Raw genomic sequence first — 16,007 nt, 5'->3', positions numbered from 1 at the left:
TAAAGATTTTAGTTGTATTCTCATAATAGCAGTTTTTTACACTATTTATGAGGGAATTATCCACATAATTGAATGCTTTCATGATATAAATGATTTCACAACAATTCTACACTATCATATCAGAATGTCATATTCAATCACTTCTCTGTAAATATTAGAAAGATGAAAAAGATGCACTTATTTAGTGCTGTTTTGAATCGTTTTAGAATTAGCCCACAGACTCCATTTCCTTAACTGTCTGTATTTCTTGTCTCATTTGTTTACTTTTTAAATTTTTGATTATGCAGATAAAAAGACTGAGAGTTCGCAGAATTTAAATTGTTCGGATTCCAAATCCATTCAAGACAAGAAGGGATATATGAAGAAAGAAAATGAAGCCGAACATGTAAGGCAAAATTGATAGACTCTGATCCAAGGTCTAATATTTGACAAGGTCCTAAGAACTTTTCATTTCTAATTATTAATATAAATGTTTAGAAAGTATAACAACTGAAATTTTAAGTTTGTGGATCCCATTGATGATATAGAAATTGGAATAAAACTGTAGCTGTTAATAGCAAGTATTTTGAATATTCTGCATCTTCTAATACTATCAGGCTGTAACACTCGTTTATGGAAATACTATAATGAAGATTACATAAAGCAACAGATAAAGACTATGTATACGTGTGTGTGTGTGTGTGTGTGTATATATATATATATATATATATATAAATAAACACAGAGTTCATAACTGTCATATAAATTAAAATATACTCATTACCGAATTGCATAGTACTTAAACAAATGTTTGATAGTTCATGAAGTGTTCAGAGAAATGCCTTTCTCAGCACAATTTGCACCATCGGCCATTTATTTCAAAACTTTGTCTATGTCAGCATTCTGACAGGTTTTTTTAATTTTTCATGTTACTTTTGAATAAACAGCAGAAATAATTGATGATTGAAACTGGTGATACTGTTAGAAGTGCAATGCAATATCAAATTGATGACTGTAGTTTGAAACTCTGGTTTGGTCCACTGCTATTAAGTGGGTGTAATCTAAAAGCAACATTGGGACTGCACACTTGGCTCTAACAGAGGGGGAACACTATGTATTGCTCTGCTGCAGTTTCTTTACCCAATTCAGGCAAAGACAATGGTGGTGGGAGTAAGAGATTAACCCTCCTCCCCCCTTTTTATGTTATTGACATGCTGGTCAAAATATTTACTACCTCCTGATAATGCTGCCATCAATATTACACTTCCCACTTCCTTTGCAAGTTGATATTGAGGTTGTGGCCATATTTATTGCATAAATAACTGAAAATATTATGTGAACCAGTGCACAGCTCAAAAATCACTACATGCTGGATTTATCTGACCACTGCTCAACATGAACCTGATTTGTTGGGAAAAACAAAACTGTATGCAGTCTTCCAAACATGCTGCATATGCCTGAGGATTGGTTGCCAATTCCTTCCCCACAAAAATCAGCTGTGGGGCCACAAGTTCCAGAAAGACAACCTCTGCAAATGAATTCATTGCCTCCTGGATGGCAGTGCTTCGGCCTGAGAAACCAAATAGGGTGAAAAGTTGGTCATAAGGCCTGACCAATGTATCAAGAACCCTTAAGGTCTTTTGACATCTAGGTCATCTTTCCTTTTTAAAAAATTAAGAATATTAATTGCAAATAAAAAAAAACAGACCTTTTGATGTAACATTTTAACTGATAAGTTTTTAACACCCATATAATCTAGGAAATTTAGAGTTAAAGTTTCCACAGCAATTAACTCTAGTAACATGCTCCTACTCTATGCCTTATGTGATATGGTCTTTTATTAATAGAATTATAGAAATGTAGGACTGGAAGGGACCTTAGTAGGCCATCTGGTCCAGTCCCCTGCACTGAGGCAGGACTAACTCTGAATAAGTCAGAGTTAATTTTCAATGATACTTATGTATAAATGTATATGCATCTTAATAGAGGAAAGTATTCTAACATCTTATGGGATATATTTTTCAAATTAACCAGAAATGAATTGAGAGGAATTCAATTTTATATTTTTTCTGAAGGTTTTAATACGAAGGAGCAGCAGTCCAGCTGAATTAGATTTGAAAGCAGACTTGCAGCAGTCACTTGGAAATCATAGAGAAAGAGAAATGAGTGAGTTCCAGGAAACCAAATTATTTTTCTAAGGAGTAGTAGTTTGTGGTGGCACGTGCTAATTTGACTAATCACATATATAATATTGATTACCTTTAACCATGTTTTTGAAAATAAGATTTTTTTTTATTGTAGAACATTGCTTATGACACTTAGTAATTCCTGTTTACTTTAGGTGAAAGTGTTAGCAGTGACATGTTCATTGGCTACAATAATGAAGTAGAGATAAGCCTGGTCCCCTGGCAAACATGTGAAGAAGAACATGAAATTAATATACCAACAGATGTTTGTGTAGATGCAGATGCTCGTCACTGGCTGCAGCTTAGTCCTTCCGATGCTGCAAATTTAACAGGTACCTATGTTCAAGAAAATGCAATAGATATTGTAGATTTTTGTCACAAAATGGTAGAACTTACACATGCTAGTTTATACAACTCAATTTGCATGCACTTTTTTGCTTTTTAAAAGTGTTTGTTTTAACTGAGATGAGAATTATTTGACATTAAATGTAACCCTAATGGCATGGTTCACCTTTTAAGATAAAATATTGTAAAATCGTAGTAATGCTTTATTTTCTTAATTTTGAATAATATTAATAACACTGTTTACTGCACTAGTGTCTAGAAAGTTAACCCTTCCTCAGAGAATGTGTTAACACTCCTCTTACACTTCATCACAATGATGTATCGATTTGATTCCCTAGGCCAAATGTTGCACAACAAAATACACACAGACACACACGAAAATGGAAGACAATGAAACACACCCAGCAAATGTATACTGAATGTTATTAAATGAGGGACAATTCTGGAAAAACATGATAGTGAAAAGAATGTCAGACATCACTAGTATCTCAAAGGGAAGGACATCTCGAAGATCCTTGTTTGTCCTCTGGTTATCTTTCATCTTGAGATTTGGTAGTGACATAAGTAATTGGATATTTAGAAAGTGGAGAAAGAGATCTGTAGTCACAAGAATATCATGTAAGGGTTAAGAAACTGGGTCTACTAGAGTTAAAATTGGCAGTAGAACTTAATATCCTACTATTTAATTACACCAGATACCATTTTAGAATCATAGGAATGTAGGGTTGGAAGGGATTTTGAGAAATCATTAAATCCAGGTCCCTGCACTGAGGGAAGGACCAAGTAAACCTAAACCATCCCTGACAGGTTGTCCAACCTGCTCTTAAAAACCTCCAATGATGGGGATTCCTCCGCCTCCCTGGGAAGCCTGTTCCACAGGTTAACTATCCTTATAGTTAGAAAGCTTTTCCTATTATCTAACCTAAATGTCACTTGCTACAGCTTAAGCCCATTACTTTTCATCCTAGCTTCAGTGGACGCAGGGAATAATTGATGATATCACTGAGACACTTTTGAAAATCCTATACTTAGTTAATATCTCTTCCAGCCTGCCAACTCTTGAAATGTATCATATTTTAATGAGAAGCAACTAATATCTTTATGAAGATTTAAGAGGCAGGTTGTCTGTACACAAGGGCAGGTATTTGGCTCAACCTTGTAAGTGTAGCTTTGGAGATTAAAGAACAAAGTTCTGATGGCCTATGATTGATAATTGGTATAAAAATAGAAGACTGAAATGGTAGTTAACTTCTGTTTCATATGGAAAGCAGTAAGTGGGCAAAACTAAAGACATGTCAAGTACCTATACAAAGTTCCTTCCAAAGGTTATCAAAGAATATAGTGGTACTGACTATATTCTCGTGCTTTTGTTCCTTGCTTTTTATTTTTTATCTCTTGTTTCCTTCAGATAGAAACTTCATTACCACTTTACTTTCATAGAGTGCATTTATTGGAGATTAGAAAGATACTACAGGTCTGTCTCATCTTACGCGGGGGCTCCGTTCCGTGGTTAGCGCGTAAAGCAAAAACCGCGTATAGTCAAAATTACATTGAGTTCAATGGCGGGCGGAATCCCCTGCACTACAGGTACAGTATTAAAATTTTTATTTTTCTCTCTCTTTTTTTTGCCGACCGCGTAAAGCTGAAATCTTGCATGCTAAATGCGCGTAAGATGCGACAGACCTGTATAAGTAAATAAGGGGGAAATCCCATTTGCTAGCCATGATTCAGGAAGAAAGAATGTGCTATTCTTCAGTTGCTGTTCTTTCCTCATGACAATGATTTTCCCAAGATTAAACATTTGGAATCCATGTCTTCAAGCTCTAGCTTTGAATGCTGAATCAGAAATGGGAATTGCAGACTCCCTTTTTTAAAAGATTTAGAAAGTCAGACTGAAGATAATGGTAAATTTTAATTCAGTATTTATACTCTCTGAAACAACCACTGTATTGGTACAATCTTTGTCCAGTTGAAGTCAGTAAAACTCTTACTGATCTGGGGCGAGAGAGGTGGGCAGGCTTTCACCCTCTATGTTGAAGTTTTTTGTATAGTATTGTGCATTTGCTTTAATTATGTAGAAGTCTCCAGTGTCATTAGGAAATGCATTAGAATATGGATCTAATGAAGGGAACCTCCTAAGAAAAGTCAGTTTGTTAGTAATTTTCCTTTACCCTTTTCATTTTAATTGTTGTAACTTTGACATATAGGATACAACATTTATGACTATGTATTGTATTCTTTTGGTGCTTTGTTCTTTGTAAAGGCTACCTTCCATCTAATTTTTAATAAGTGCATCATAGATTTTATTTCAGTAACTTAATCAGGTAACATAAGAATTTTTCTGGTAGGCTATTTTCTGTGATGAGATATAGTTTCAGGGTTAGCTACTCCATTTATTCAATTATTCTTTGAAATACTACTAATATAATGAATAAGTGCACCCAGTTCAATAGTTCAGCTTGTCATCAGTACAAAAGGAGATTGTAATATAACATATGTTAAGGATTATTACCTATGTGAAGAAGACAAATTGCTAGCTTGCTTTCTATCCATAATACAAGAACTTTGCTCTTTCCATATGCAAAAGAAAACTAGTTTTATAAAATAATTTGATCAGTAACCTAGAGTAGAAAGGCAAATGTAGTAAAAAGATTGTAATTACCTAACAGAATGAGTGTGCATAACTGTATTTCACATGTTGAGAGCGTGTTAGTCATGTTAAATATTAATATATTTCTTTCTTTTTTTGAAACCATTTTTAGATTTAGTGGGGCTCAAAAATTCCAAGGTTTAATTCTTTGAGTTAACTTCATTTTCTTCTGTCTGATGTAAAATATTTGAGTTCATGCAGAAAAGATGGATGATTTGGCCTTTCATATCCTTTGAGGGATTCAAGTTTCCTTGTCAATGCTGGAATACTTCTGTAGAGCTCCCTGAGACACCCCCTTCTCCTATGGCACCACAGCTCCCTCAGAACCTTTGAGGGTTTCACTGAGCAACCAGCATATGTTAATAATGCATCATAATTCTTGGGGGGATGATGCCATAGAGAGCATCCCGCTCCTAAACTCATTACCTCCCAATGTGCAGAGCACCTACTCTGTAGTGCACCTGCTTGAATGGCTTCTCTTGGACTGTGGAAAGAACAAGAGCATGCTGTGGAACTGTTGCCATAACTCCTTTGGAGTTTCCACTGTAAATACTCCTCTTTTAGCTCCCCTCTGTGCACTGTAGTAGAGGAGATAATGTGATGAATTTCCATAGATGCAGTAAAATGATACATCTAACTGGAGCTCACTTATGGTTTTCAGTTTATATTTTGGGTATTCGCGTTAATTTTACTTAGTGTTTTCATTAATACCTGTTTCTCCAAAGGTAAGAGTATTTGGTCTTGTGATTTAAAAGTTCTCTGAAGCTAAATTTACAGTTTGTTTGTAGAAGCCTCTAGTGCTGGTGTTGGATAAGAGTTTGTAATCAGTGGTAATAAACCTATCAGAAAAGAGAAATAACATGAAAATAGCAAGGACAGGAAAAGTTATGCTAATTAAAGTTCATGTATGCATATTGTATGACATTTTTGAGTGATCACACATGGCCATTCCACTGTAGGCGTGGGTGCTCCTCGTGCACAGAGGCCAGAGATTTTTTTCCCCTCAGCAGTACCCATCAGGTGGCTTGTGCACTTTATGTTGCCACATGCTGCTGCATGCTGGTATAACGGGGTGGGGCCACCCCCGACTCCCCTCAGTTCCTCCTTAACACCAGTGAGGGTGGTTGGAACCATCTGGGTCTTATTAACTCAAGTACCTTCCTCTCTCATTGTAGATAGTTGCAGTTCTTCTTCGAGTGCTTGCTCATATCCATTCCATTAGGTGTGTGCGCGCCGCGTGCACGATCGTCGGAAGATTTTTACCCTAGCAACACCGGCGGGTCGGCTGTGGAGCCCCCTAGAGTGGCGCCTTCATGGCGCTGAATATATACCCCAGCCGACCCGGCGCCCCCTCAGTTCCTTCTTACCGCCCCTGACGATCGTTGGAACTGTGGAGCGCTGCTTAGCTGTTCTCCACTCTCCCTAGCTTAGTTTGTTATTCGCAGTTATAGTTATAGTTATAGTCCTAGTGTTATAGTTAAATAGTTCAATAGTTTTAAAAGTTGTTCTAGTTGTTATAATAGTTCAGGGGATTAAGGGGGTCGTCTCCCCCTTTCTCCCCCGGCCGCGGGGCCGGGCTCATGCCCAACGCTCCCGGCTTCAAGCTGTGCGCCTCCTGCGCTAAGCCTATGCCCACGAGCGACCCGCACGACTCCTGTCTGAAGTGCCTGGGAGAGTCCCATCAAACAGATAAGTGCAAGATCTGTAAGGCCTTCAGACCAAGGACCAAGAAGGAGCGGGACTTTCGGCTCCGGCAACTCCTGATGGAGGCGGCACTTAGTCCGGACGCTCCATCTACAAGTCAGGCCCCGGCACCTAGCGCCTCGGTGCGCAGTGCCCCGGCGGCACCGGCCATGACGACCACGCGAGTGGCGTCAGATGAGCCTCCCCGGCACCGGACCTCGTCGGCACCGCAAGCACAGCAAGTGCCTCGGCGCCGGTCATTATCCCCAGGGCATAAGAAAGCCCATAAGACGGGGACCTCCGTGCCGAAGACGCTGGCTCCCCCAGTGCCGGGGGTAGAGCCGCGTCCGCCGGTGGAGCACCGGAAACAGGTGCCTCCAGCACCGTCGACTCCGGCGCCGAGGCCGTTGAGTCCGGTGCAGATGGCGTCTCCACCGAGGCCGGCGGTGATACAGTGCCTCCCGTCGACGCCAGAGACCTTCGCGGCGGCGAGAGACTTAATAGCTCTCACAGAGCCGGCACCGCCCCAACCACCGGCACCGACGGCACCGTTGACTCGCCCGGTCCAGTCGAGGGGGAAACCTGCCTTGATGCGCCCTCCATCGCAAGGGCTGGAACCTCGGCACCGATCCAGGTCCCGAAGCAGGTCCCCACGCCGCTCGCAGTCCCGGCACCGAATATCACCTCGGCACCGGTCGTACTCGCGGCCAAGATCTTCTTCGCGGCACCGCTCTACGTCTCGGCACCGCTATGATCGTCGGCACCGATCAACGTCGAGACGTAGTTCTCGGCACCGCTACGGTCGACGCTCGACGTCGAGAGGCCGCTCCCGGTACCGGGCATACTCCAGGTCCTCGTCGAGGTCCAGATCCGACTCCCGGCACCGACGAGGTCATCGGCACCGGTCGCGGTCCCGGCACCGATCGCCGGCACCGCGTGGAGATAGATCATCTCCAGACCGGCACCGTGCGGCACCGCAGCCCACGGGAATCGTCTCGACTCTCTCGGCACCGCCATGGCCATCGAGATCGGTGTCTCGCTCCTCGGAGGACCTATCGAGATCGGCATACCCCCCTCAGGGGCAAGCCGAGGAACAGGACTTGGGCCATTGGCAGGAGATAACAGAGGACCATTCTCATGGCCCATCTCACTGGTCGTTTTGGACCCCGTGGGCGTACCATCAGGCGCAAGGGGCTCCAATAGCTTCGACCTCTCGCTCGGGTCACTCCGTTAGAAGGGCCCCGGAGTCCACCATCTCTCGGCCTCCGCCAGGGGGCATGGAGGCTTCCGTGTCCGCACCACCTGGCGCCCTGGACCCAAGCGCAGGTGATGCTCCGGCCCAGGAGCAGGGAGACCAGGACCCTCCCTTGGATCCTGTACCACCGGAGGCATCTTCCTCTTCCTCTCCTGATGAGGCAGTGGCGGGCACATCGTGCACAGGTCCACCTCCAATAGATCTTCGGGCTCACCAAGATCTTCTGCGTAGGATGGCCCGTAATATGGACCTGCAGGCGGAGGAGATAGTGGAGGTGCACGACCCCATCGTGAATATCCTCGGAGCGGATGCCCCATCGAGGGTGGCGTTACCCCTGATCCGCACGATACAAGCCAATGTATCTATGATATGGCAGACTCCTGCCTCTATCCCACCCACAGCGAGAGGGGTGGAAAGGAAATACTTTGTCCCGTCTAAAGACTACGGGTACTTGTATACCCACCCCCAGCCGTGTTCACTGGTGGTGGCATCAGTGAACGCAAGGGAGCGCCACGGTCAGCAGGCCGCAGCGCCCAAATCGAAGGAGGCTAAGCGCCTCGATTTATTCGGCCGTAAAGTTTACGCAGCCGGAGGGCTGCAACTTAGAGCGGCTAATCAACAGGCGCTCTTGAGCCGCTATAGCTTTAACTCCTGGAACTCTATGGGGAAGTTCAAGGAGTTGGTTCCCCAAGAGTCCAGGGAGGAGTTTGGAGCCCTGGTGGAGGAGGGTAAGAAGGTGGCTCGGACCTCCTTACAGGCCTCCTTAGATATAGCGGACTCTGCTGCGAGAACCCTGGCCTCAGGTATCGCTATGCGGAGGATCTCCTGGCTCCAGGTTTCGGGTCTGCCTCAGGAACTGCAGCAAACCCTGCAGGATCTGCCCTTTGAAGGACAAGGGTTGTTTTCAGAAAAGACGGACTCTCGCCTGCAGAGCCTCAAGGACTCCAGGACGATCATGCGTTCCTTGGGGATGCATGTTGTGGGCCCTCAGCGCAGGCTATTTAGACCGCAGCCTCAGCGCTTCTACCCCCCCCCCCGCCTCGTCAGAGACAGGACTCGACCCGGAGGCGAGGACGAGGTGGTAGAAGAAGGTGGACCGGCCCTCAACCTGGTCAGAACCAGGGGCCACCTAGACCACCTTCAGGCCCCAGGCAGAACTTTTGAAGGTGCGGTCGAGGACGGCGCCCCAGTCATCCCACAGGATCCAGCCCCATCCTTTCGGGATCGCCTTTCCCATTTCCACCATGCCTGGTCCCTTATAACCTCGGACCGTTTGGTCCTTCGCACGGTGGACAGGGGATATGCTATCCAGTTTTCCTCAATTCCCCCCTCCTCCCCCCCTTCCCCGTCCCTCTTCAGGGACCCTTCTCACGAGCAACTTCTTATACAGGAAGTTTCCACGCTCCTTGCTATGGGGGCCATAGAGGAGGTTCCAGTGGAGTTAAGGGGCAGGGGATTCTATTCCCGTTACTTCCTCATTCCCAAGTCCAAAGGAGGTCTGCGACCCATCTTGGACTTGCGCGGACTCAACAAATTCGTAGTAAAGTTGAAGTTCCGCATGGTCTCTTTGGGGACCATTATCCCTTCCCTCGATCCTGGAGACTGGTTCGCCGCCCTCGACATGAAAGATGCATACTTTCACATAGCAATTTACCCGCCTCACAGACGCTTCCTGCGGTTCGTGGTAAGCAAGGTGCACTACCAATTTGCAGTCCTTCCCTTCGGCCTATCCTCGGCCCCAAGGGTGTTCACGAAATGTATGGCTGTCGTGGCAGCGTACCTTCGTCGGCAAGGGATACAGGTGTTCCCGTACCTAGACGACTGGCTGGTACGTGGTCGCACCAAAGAACAAGTTCGAGATCACGTCCACATAATAGTGCACACATTCAACAAGTTGGGTATCCTACTCAACAAGGACAAATCCACTCTAGAACCTACCCAGAGAATAGAATTCATCGGCGCGGTTCTAGACTCCAGACGTGCACAAGCCATCCTGCCAGACAATCGCTTTTGCACCATCACGAGCCTCATTCAAGGACTCAAGGCCTCCCCAACTACCACGGTGAGGTCGTGCCTTACCCTGCTGGGTCACATGGCTTCCTGCACGTACGTAACCAGGCATGCCAGACTTCGGCTTCGCCCACTCCAGACCTGGGTGTCATCAATATACCGCCCACATCGGGACAGCCTGAACATGGTGGTCACGGTCCCGAACTCGGTCCTGACCTCCCTCACATGGTGGCTAGACCACAAGGTGGTTTGCGAGGGGATGCCGTTTCACGCCCCACAACCCTCTCTGCACCTGGTCACAGACGCTTCATCCCTGGGTTGGGACGCCCATCTCAACGAACACCATACCCAGGGCCTGTGGACTGCACCCCAGATAGCCCTGCACATCAATGTTCGGGAACTGATGGCGGTGCGCCTGGCGTGCCAGGCATTTCTCAATCTCCTACGTGGCCGCTGTGTGTTAGTTCTCATCGACAACACCACTGCCATGTTTTACATCAACAAGCAAGGAGGAGCACGTTCGTCAATTCTATGCCAAGAGGCCATTCGCCTGTGGGACTTCTGCATCGCCCACTCAATCCATCTCACGGCATCGTTCCTCCCTGGAGTCCAGAACACTCTGGCGGACCGACTCAGCAGGTCCTTTCAAACACACGAGTGGTCTATCCGTCCGGACATCATACATTCCGTTTTCCAGAGGTGGGGGTTTCCCCAGATAGACCTGTTTGCATCTCGAGACAACAGGAAGTGCCACGTGTTCTGCTCCCTGCAAGGTCGAGCTCCGGGCTCCCTCTCGGATGCGTTTCTCCTTCCCTGGAAAGACCACCTGTTTTATGCCTTCCCTCCGTTTCCTCTGGTCCACAAGGTACTACTCAAATTGCGCAGAGACCAGGCACAGGTGATTCTGATCGCCCCAGCGTGGCCGAGACAACATTGGTACACCACGCTGTTGGAGCTCTCGGTTCAGACACCGATCCCGCTTCCATTATGCCCGGATCTCATCTCTCAGGACCACGGCCGCCTGCGTCACCCCGACCTGCAATCACTCCACCTCACGGCGTGGCTGCTCCATGGTTCACCCAGGCAGAGCAGCAGTGCTCGCACTCTGTCCAACAGATTCTGCTGAGCAGTAGGAAGCCCTCAACACGGACCACATACTTGGCCAAGTGGAAGCGGTTCTCCTGTTGGTGCGAACAACGAGCCACGTCCCCGTTACAGGCACCTATCCCTCTCATTTTGGAATATCTCCTCTCCCTAAAACAGCAAGGGTTGGCGATATCTTCAATTAGAGTTCACCTGGCCGCTATATCGGCCTTTCACCCAGGGGAACTCGCGTCCTCGGTATTCTCCAACCCGATGGTCGTCAGATTCCTCAAGGGCTTAGACCGGATGTACCCACAACAACGTCAGCCCGTTCCGACGTGGGACCTCAACCTGGTTCTCTCCAAGCTCACAGGTCCTCCATTCGAGCCAATGGCCACCTGTTCACTTTTGTACCTATCCTGGAAGACAGCCTTCCTCGTAGCCATCACCTCAGCAAGGCGCGTTTCTGAACTCAGGGCGCTTACATCCGAGCCCCCTTACACAGTTTTCCATAAGGATAAAGTGCAGCTCCGCCCACATCCTGCCTTTCTCCCTAAGGTGGTTTCTCCATTTCATATCAACCAGGATATATTTCTCCCGGTCTTTCATCCTAAACCACATGCTACTCGCCAGGATCAACGTTGGCATTCTCTGGACGTACGCAGGGCCCTGGCCTTCTATATTGACCGCACAAGGCACTTTAGAAAGACGACGCAACTCTTCGTTGCAGTGGCCGACCGAATGAAAGGCTCACCGGTCTCATCACAACGCCTATCCTCCTGGATTACGTCTTGCATCCGGACTTGCTACGACCTGGCAGGTGTCTCAGTACCACACCTCACCGCTCACTCCACGAGGGCCCAAGCTTCCTCGACGGCTTTCCTGGCGCAAGTTCCGATCCAGGACATTTGTAGAGCTGCGGTTTGGTCGTCAGTCCACACGTTTACAGAACACTATGCACTAGTGCAGCAGTCCAGGGACGATGCTGCCTTCGGATCAGCGGTTTTGCACACAGCAATGTCTCACTCCGACCCCACCACCTAAGTTGGGCTTGGGAGTCACCTAATGGAATGGATATGAGCAAGCACTCGAAGAAGAAAAGACGGTTACTCACCGTTGTAAATGTTGTTCTTCGAGATGTGTTGCTCATATCCATTCCAAACCCGCCCCCCGTCCCCACTGTCGGAGTAGCCGGCAAGAAGGAACTGAGGGGGCGCCGGGTCGGCTGGGGTATATATTCAGCGCCATGAAGGCGCCACTCTAGGGGGCTCCACAGCCGACCCGCCGGTGTTGCTAGGGTAAAAATCTTCCGACGATCGTGCACGCGGCGCGCACACACCTAATGGAATGGATATGAGCAACACATCTCGAAGAACAACATTTACAACAGTGAGTAACCGTCTTTTAGTTATGGTTGGTTATTTTTTTGTTGTTTTTTTTCTTAAGTAAGTTAGCATTAGGTTTCTGTGTTTGTATCCATTTGGACCGGTTTTCCTCTTTTGGTACTGTGCTCGGTACCAAAAGGATGCCTTGCTCCCCAGGATTAAGTCCTGTGAGACTGGGAGTGGCTGGGTCACTACAAAAAGTAATTTTCCCTCTGTTGATACTCACTCCTTCTTGTTAATTGTTGGGAATGGGTCACATCCACCCTGATTGAATTGGCCTCGTTAGCATTGACCCCCCGCACTTGGTAAGGCAACTCCCATCTTTTCATGTGCTGTATATTTATACCTGCCTACTGTATTTTTCACTCCAGGCATCTGGTGAAGTGGGTTATTGCCCACGAATGCTTATGCCCAAATAAATTTGTTAGTCTCTAATGTGCCACAAGGACTCCTCGTTGTTTTTGCTGATATAAACTAACACAGCTACTCCTCTGAAACGTACTCAACAAAGTTTCAGGGAATCCCACTCTTTCCTTCCTTGATGTTTTCTATAATTGGCTTCCATGTATGCCTACTTGCATTGTTTAATAACATAGTCATCTTAATTCCCAAACAATCGATGTTTTTTGTTACTTATTTAAATTCTCAAAGTATAAACATGGTGGAAATGTAGGGTTTTTTACTAATTGAGAATGATTTAATTTATATCCAGAAAAATCTCCAAACTTCTCCATGATGATTTAAGTGATACAAATAGTTTTACATGGATTTCTTACTAATAATAGCATGTCATCCCCTTGCAGTGTAATCCTGGACATAGCCTTCTGCTTCTGCTAGTAAATGATAAGTGGGAATGGTGCTTAAGGGGAAATCCTACCTAGTGAAATAAGAAAAAAAATGAAATTGTAAGCATTTTGTATGTACCACCACTACAGGGCATGAATAAATCATTGTAATCAAATACCTAAACTTTGAACCCAGAGCAAATTATTTAGGAGACTCTAGATACTGCTGTTAAACCCTAACAAAAGCCTTCTCTAATTACATGACCATCAGTGACAACAAATTATTCTTTGTCTGTCATGTAATGTGCCATTATCTGTAGATACTACCCACTTCTTGTGTAGAATAATTAATGAAGCTCAGTTTCCCTTTCATTTTGCCTAATCTGTTAGCCATGATTTTAGTAAGTAGTAGTCTGTGTTTTAATAATGAAAACCATTATTTCACTGTTTTGAATCTTTTTGTGTTTTCTGAATGGGGAATATCACACAGTACTTGGGGTATTAGGTAAATTTTATTTTTTCCTAACTAAATTAATTGTACTGGAGTCAAAATTTCCCATATTTGACTCCTAAACTTATAAAGAAAGCATTTGTTTGTTCCCATTATTAACTTACTGCATCTCAGGGAATGCATATGGCTAAATGTCTTTTTGATGTTTTATTTCTGAGTTTCAAATGCCAATCATGTTGGAATTAGAAAAGGAGAGACTGGATGAGGATACCTCACAATAGGAAGTTCAAGAGGCTATAAAAGGGCCAAAATTGGATGCATCTCCAGGAGAAAAAATGACTTGACGGCAATTTTACCAATTATCTGTAGAAACATTCCTTGAGAAAGTTGTTGCTCTGAATATATACTTTGGATAATGAATGCTTAAATTCATAGCTCAGAACTTTTTTCATGACCATTACTCCCTTGTTTTATATGATTGTTTGTGTTTTGTGGACCACAGGTATACTACTCGTTGTATTTATAAATGATGGAAACCAATTTTTTTTATTCTATAGACAGTAGCGAGTTCCTTGCTGATGACTGCAGTATAATTGCTGGTGGAAACCTCATAGGTTGGCATCCTGATTCAGCTGCTGTGTTATGGAGAAGGATCTTGGGAATTCTTGGAGATGTGAACAATATCCAATCTCCTAAAATTCATGCCAAAGTTTTTGGGTATCTCTATGAACTATGGTACAAACTGGCAAAGGTATTGTTTTTAATGTGTGTTTTATTCTAATGCAAAGAGTGTGATTTTGTATTTGCTATAAAAATTAATTTATAGTATATTCTAATAAAAGCTTACTAAGCAGTAAAATGCACTTTTTATTAGAATATTTAAGGAATTTCAACTGCTCATGCTGGTTCTTCTAGTGATACTGTAATTTTAACAGTGAAGTAACCAATAAAGTGTGGTGTTTGGAGGGAAAGGTTGCGTTGTAAATAAAGAAAAAGGATATTTGAAGTTCAGTAAAAACACCTAATAAGAGACAATTCTGTGTAGTAACAAAAAGGATTTAAATTAATATATTCTGAGATGGTAAAATAGTGAAATAGAAGCAATGAATTAAAAGTACAAAATAATTCACAAATGTTGGGAGTTAGTGTAAATTTCCACAATACACCCTTAAAATGATAATATTTTATTAGGATGGAGGAATACTACCACACACTTTTCTGTTGAATTTGAGTTAATTGGAAAGTAAGTGTGTGTGTGTGTGTGTGTGTGTGTGTGTGTGTGCGCGCACGTGTGAGAGAGACAGAGGACAGCACTTCCAGTAGAAAGGCTGGGAAGTAATCATGTATTGTAAATAATACTCATTTTAATGTATTAAATATTTTATTAATCCCCTCCCTTTTCTTTTTAAATTAGATAAGGGACAATCTTGCTATAAGTTTGGACAACCAGTCTACACCCTCTCCTCCTGTTTTAATTCCACCTGTCAGAATATTTGCATCATGGTTGTTCAAGGTAAATTAGTTTTAAATTCTGCGCAGAGTAGTATTTTGCTGCATGTCTATATTGAATCACTTAATGGCATTTTTACGGTGTTGCTTTCTGCAATCCTTGTTGTTCTAGATGTATTAGAAAAATAATCAGTGTCCACCCTTTAGCTATACTTTTGTCTCGAATAGCTAAATGACTCTTGAGAATCCATATTTAGAATGTGGCTTCAAAACATTTATTGGCAAGCATACATACAGTTGGTTGCTGTATGTTGCAAATTTTCTTGCTGGAGATACAGATTTGAATTATTTAGTAACTAGAAGAGATCTCTTAATAAAAATTCTCTGCTCTTTTCAGGCAACAACCTTACCAAATGAATATAAAGAAGGCAAACTTCAAGCATACAGGTTGATCTGTGCTATGATGACTAGGCGCCAAGATGTTTTGCCAAATTCTGATTTCCTAGTGCATTTTTATCTCGTGATGCACATTGGCTTAACTAGTGAAGATCAGGTAAAAGCTTGACTTAAAATAATTTATTTGCATTTACTATATTTACTACTGCATTTACACATTTTTACTACATTGTTTTGATGGCAAAGCCTGAATTAGCAAATTTGAAGCTGTGAAGTTGGAGGGAAATGGCTGTACCACAAACTACAATAAAGTATGGACTAGAAATGATTTATACTGTAGCCTAAACTAT

At 44.0% G+C, this 16,007-nt stretch overlaps 1 protein-coding gene across 11 annotated transcripts in view; it reads left to right on the top strand.

Moving 5' to 3' along the window:
- Positions 1-16,007, top strand: part of RALGAPA2 (Ral GTPase activating protein catalytic subunit alpha 2) — a 277,139-nt gene that overhangs the window by 89,299 nt on the left and 171,833 nt on the right. For all 11 annotated transcript variants that reach the window (XR_006173556.2, XR_010599988.1, XM_042846557.2 and 8 more), the window contains 6 exons: positions 288-385; positions 2,055-2,145; positions 2,321-2,497; positions 14,370-14,563; positions 15,227-15,325; positions 15,659-15,814. Coding sequence is in view for 9 of the 11 variants with exons in the window: in XM_042846557.2 (XP_042702491.2) it covers positions 288-385; positions 2,055-2,145; positions 2,321-2,497; positions 14,370-14,563; positions 15,227-15,325; positions 15,659-15,814 (815 nt within the window). In the remaining 2 variants the exon portion in view is untranslated. The remainder of the gene's footprint in view (positions 1-287; positions 386-2,054; positions 2,146-2,320; positions 2,498-14,369; positions 14,564-15,226; positions 15,326-15,658; positions 15,815-16,007) is intronic.

Source organism: Chrysemys picta, chromosome 3 (assembly GCF_011386835.1).
Source record: "Chrysemys picta bellii isolate R12L10 chromosome 3, ASM1138683v2, whole genome shotgun sequence".
NCBI lineage: Eukaryota > Metazoa > Chordata > Testudines > Emydidae > Chrysemys > Chrysemys picta.
The sequence above is the reverse complement of the archived record's forward strand: the minus strand, read 5'-3'. Positions and strand labels throughout refer to the sequence as shown.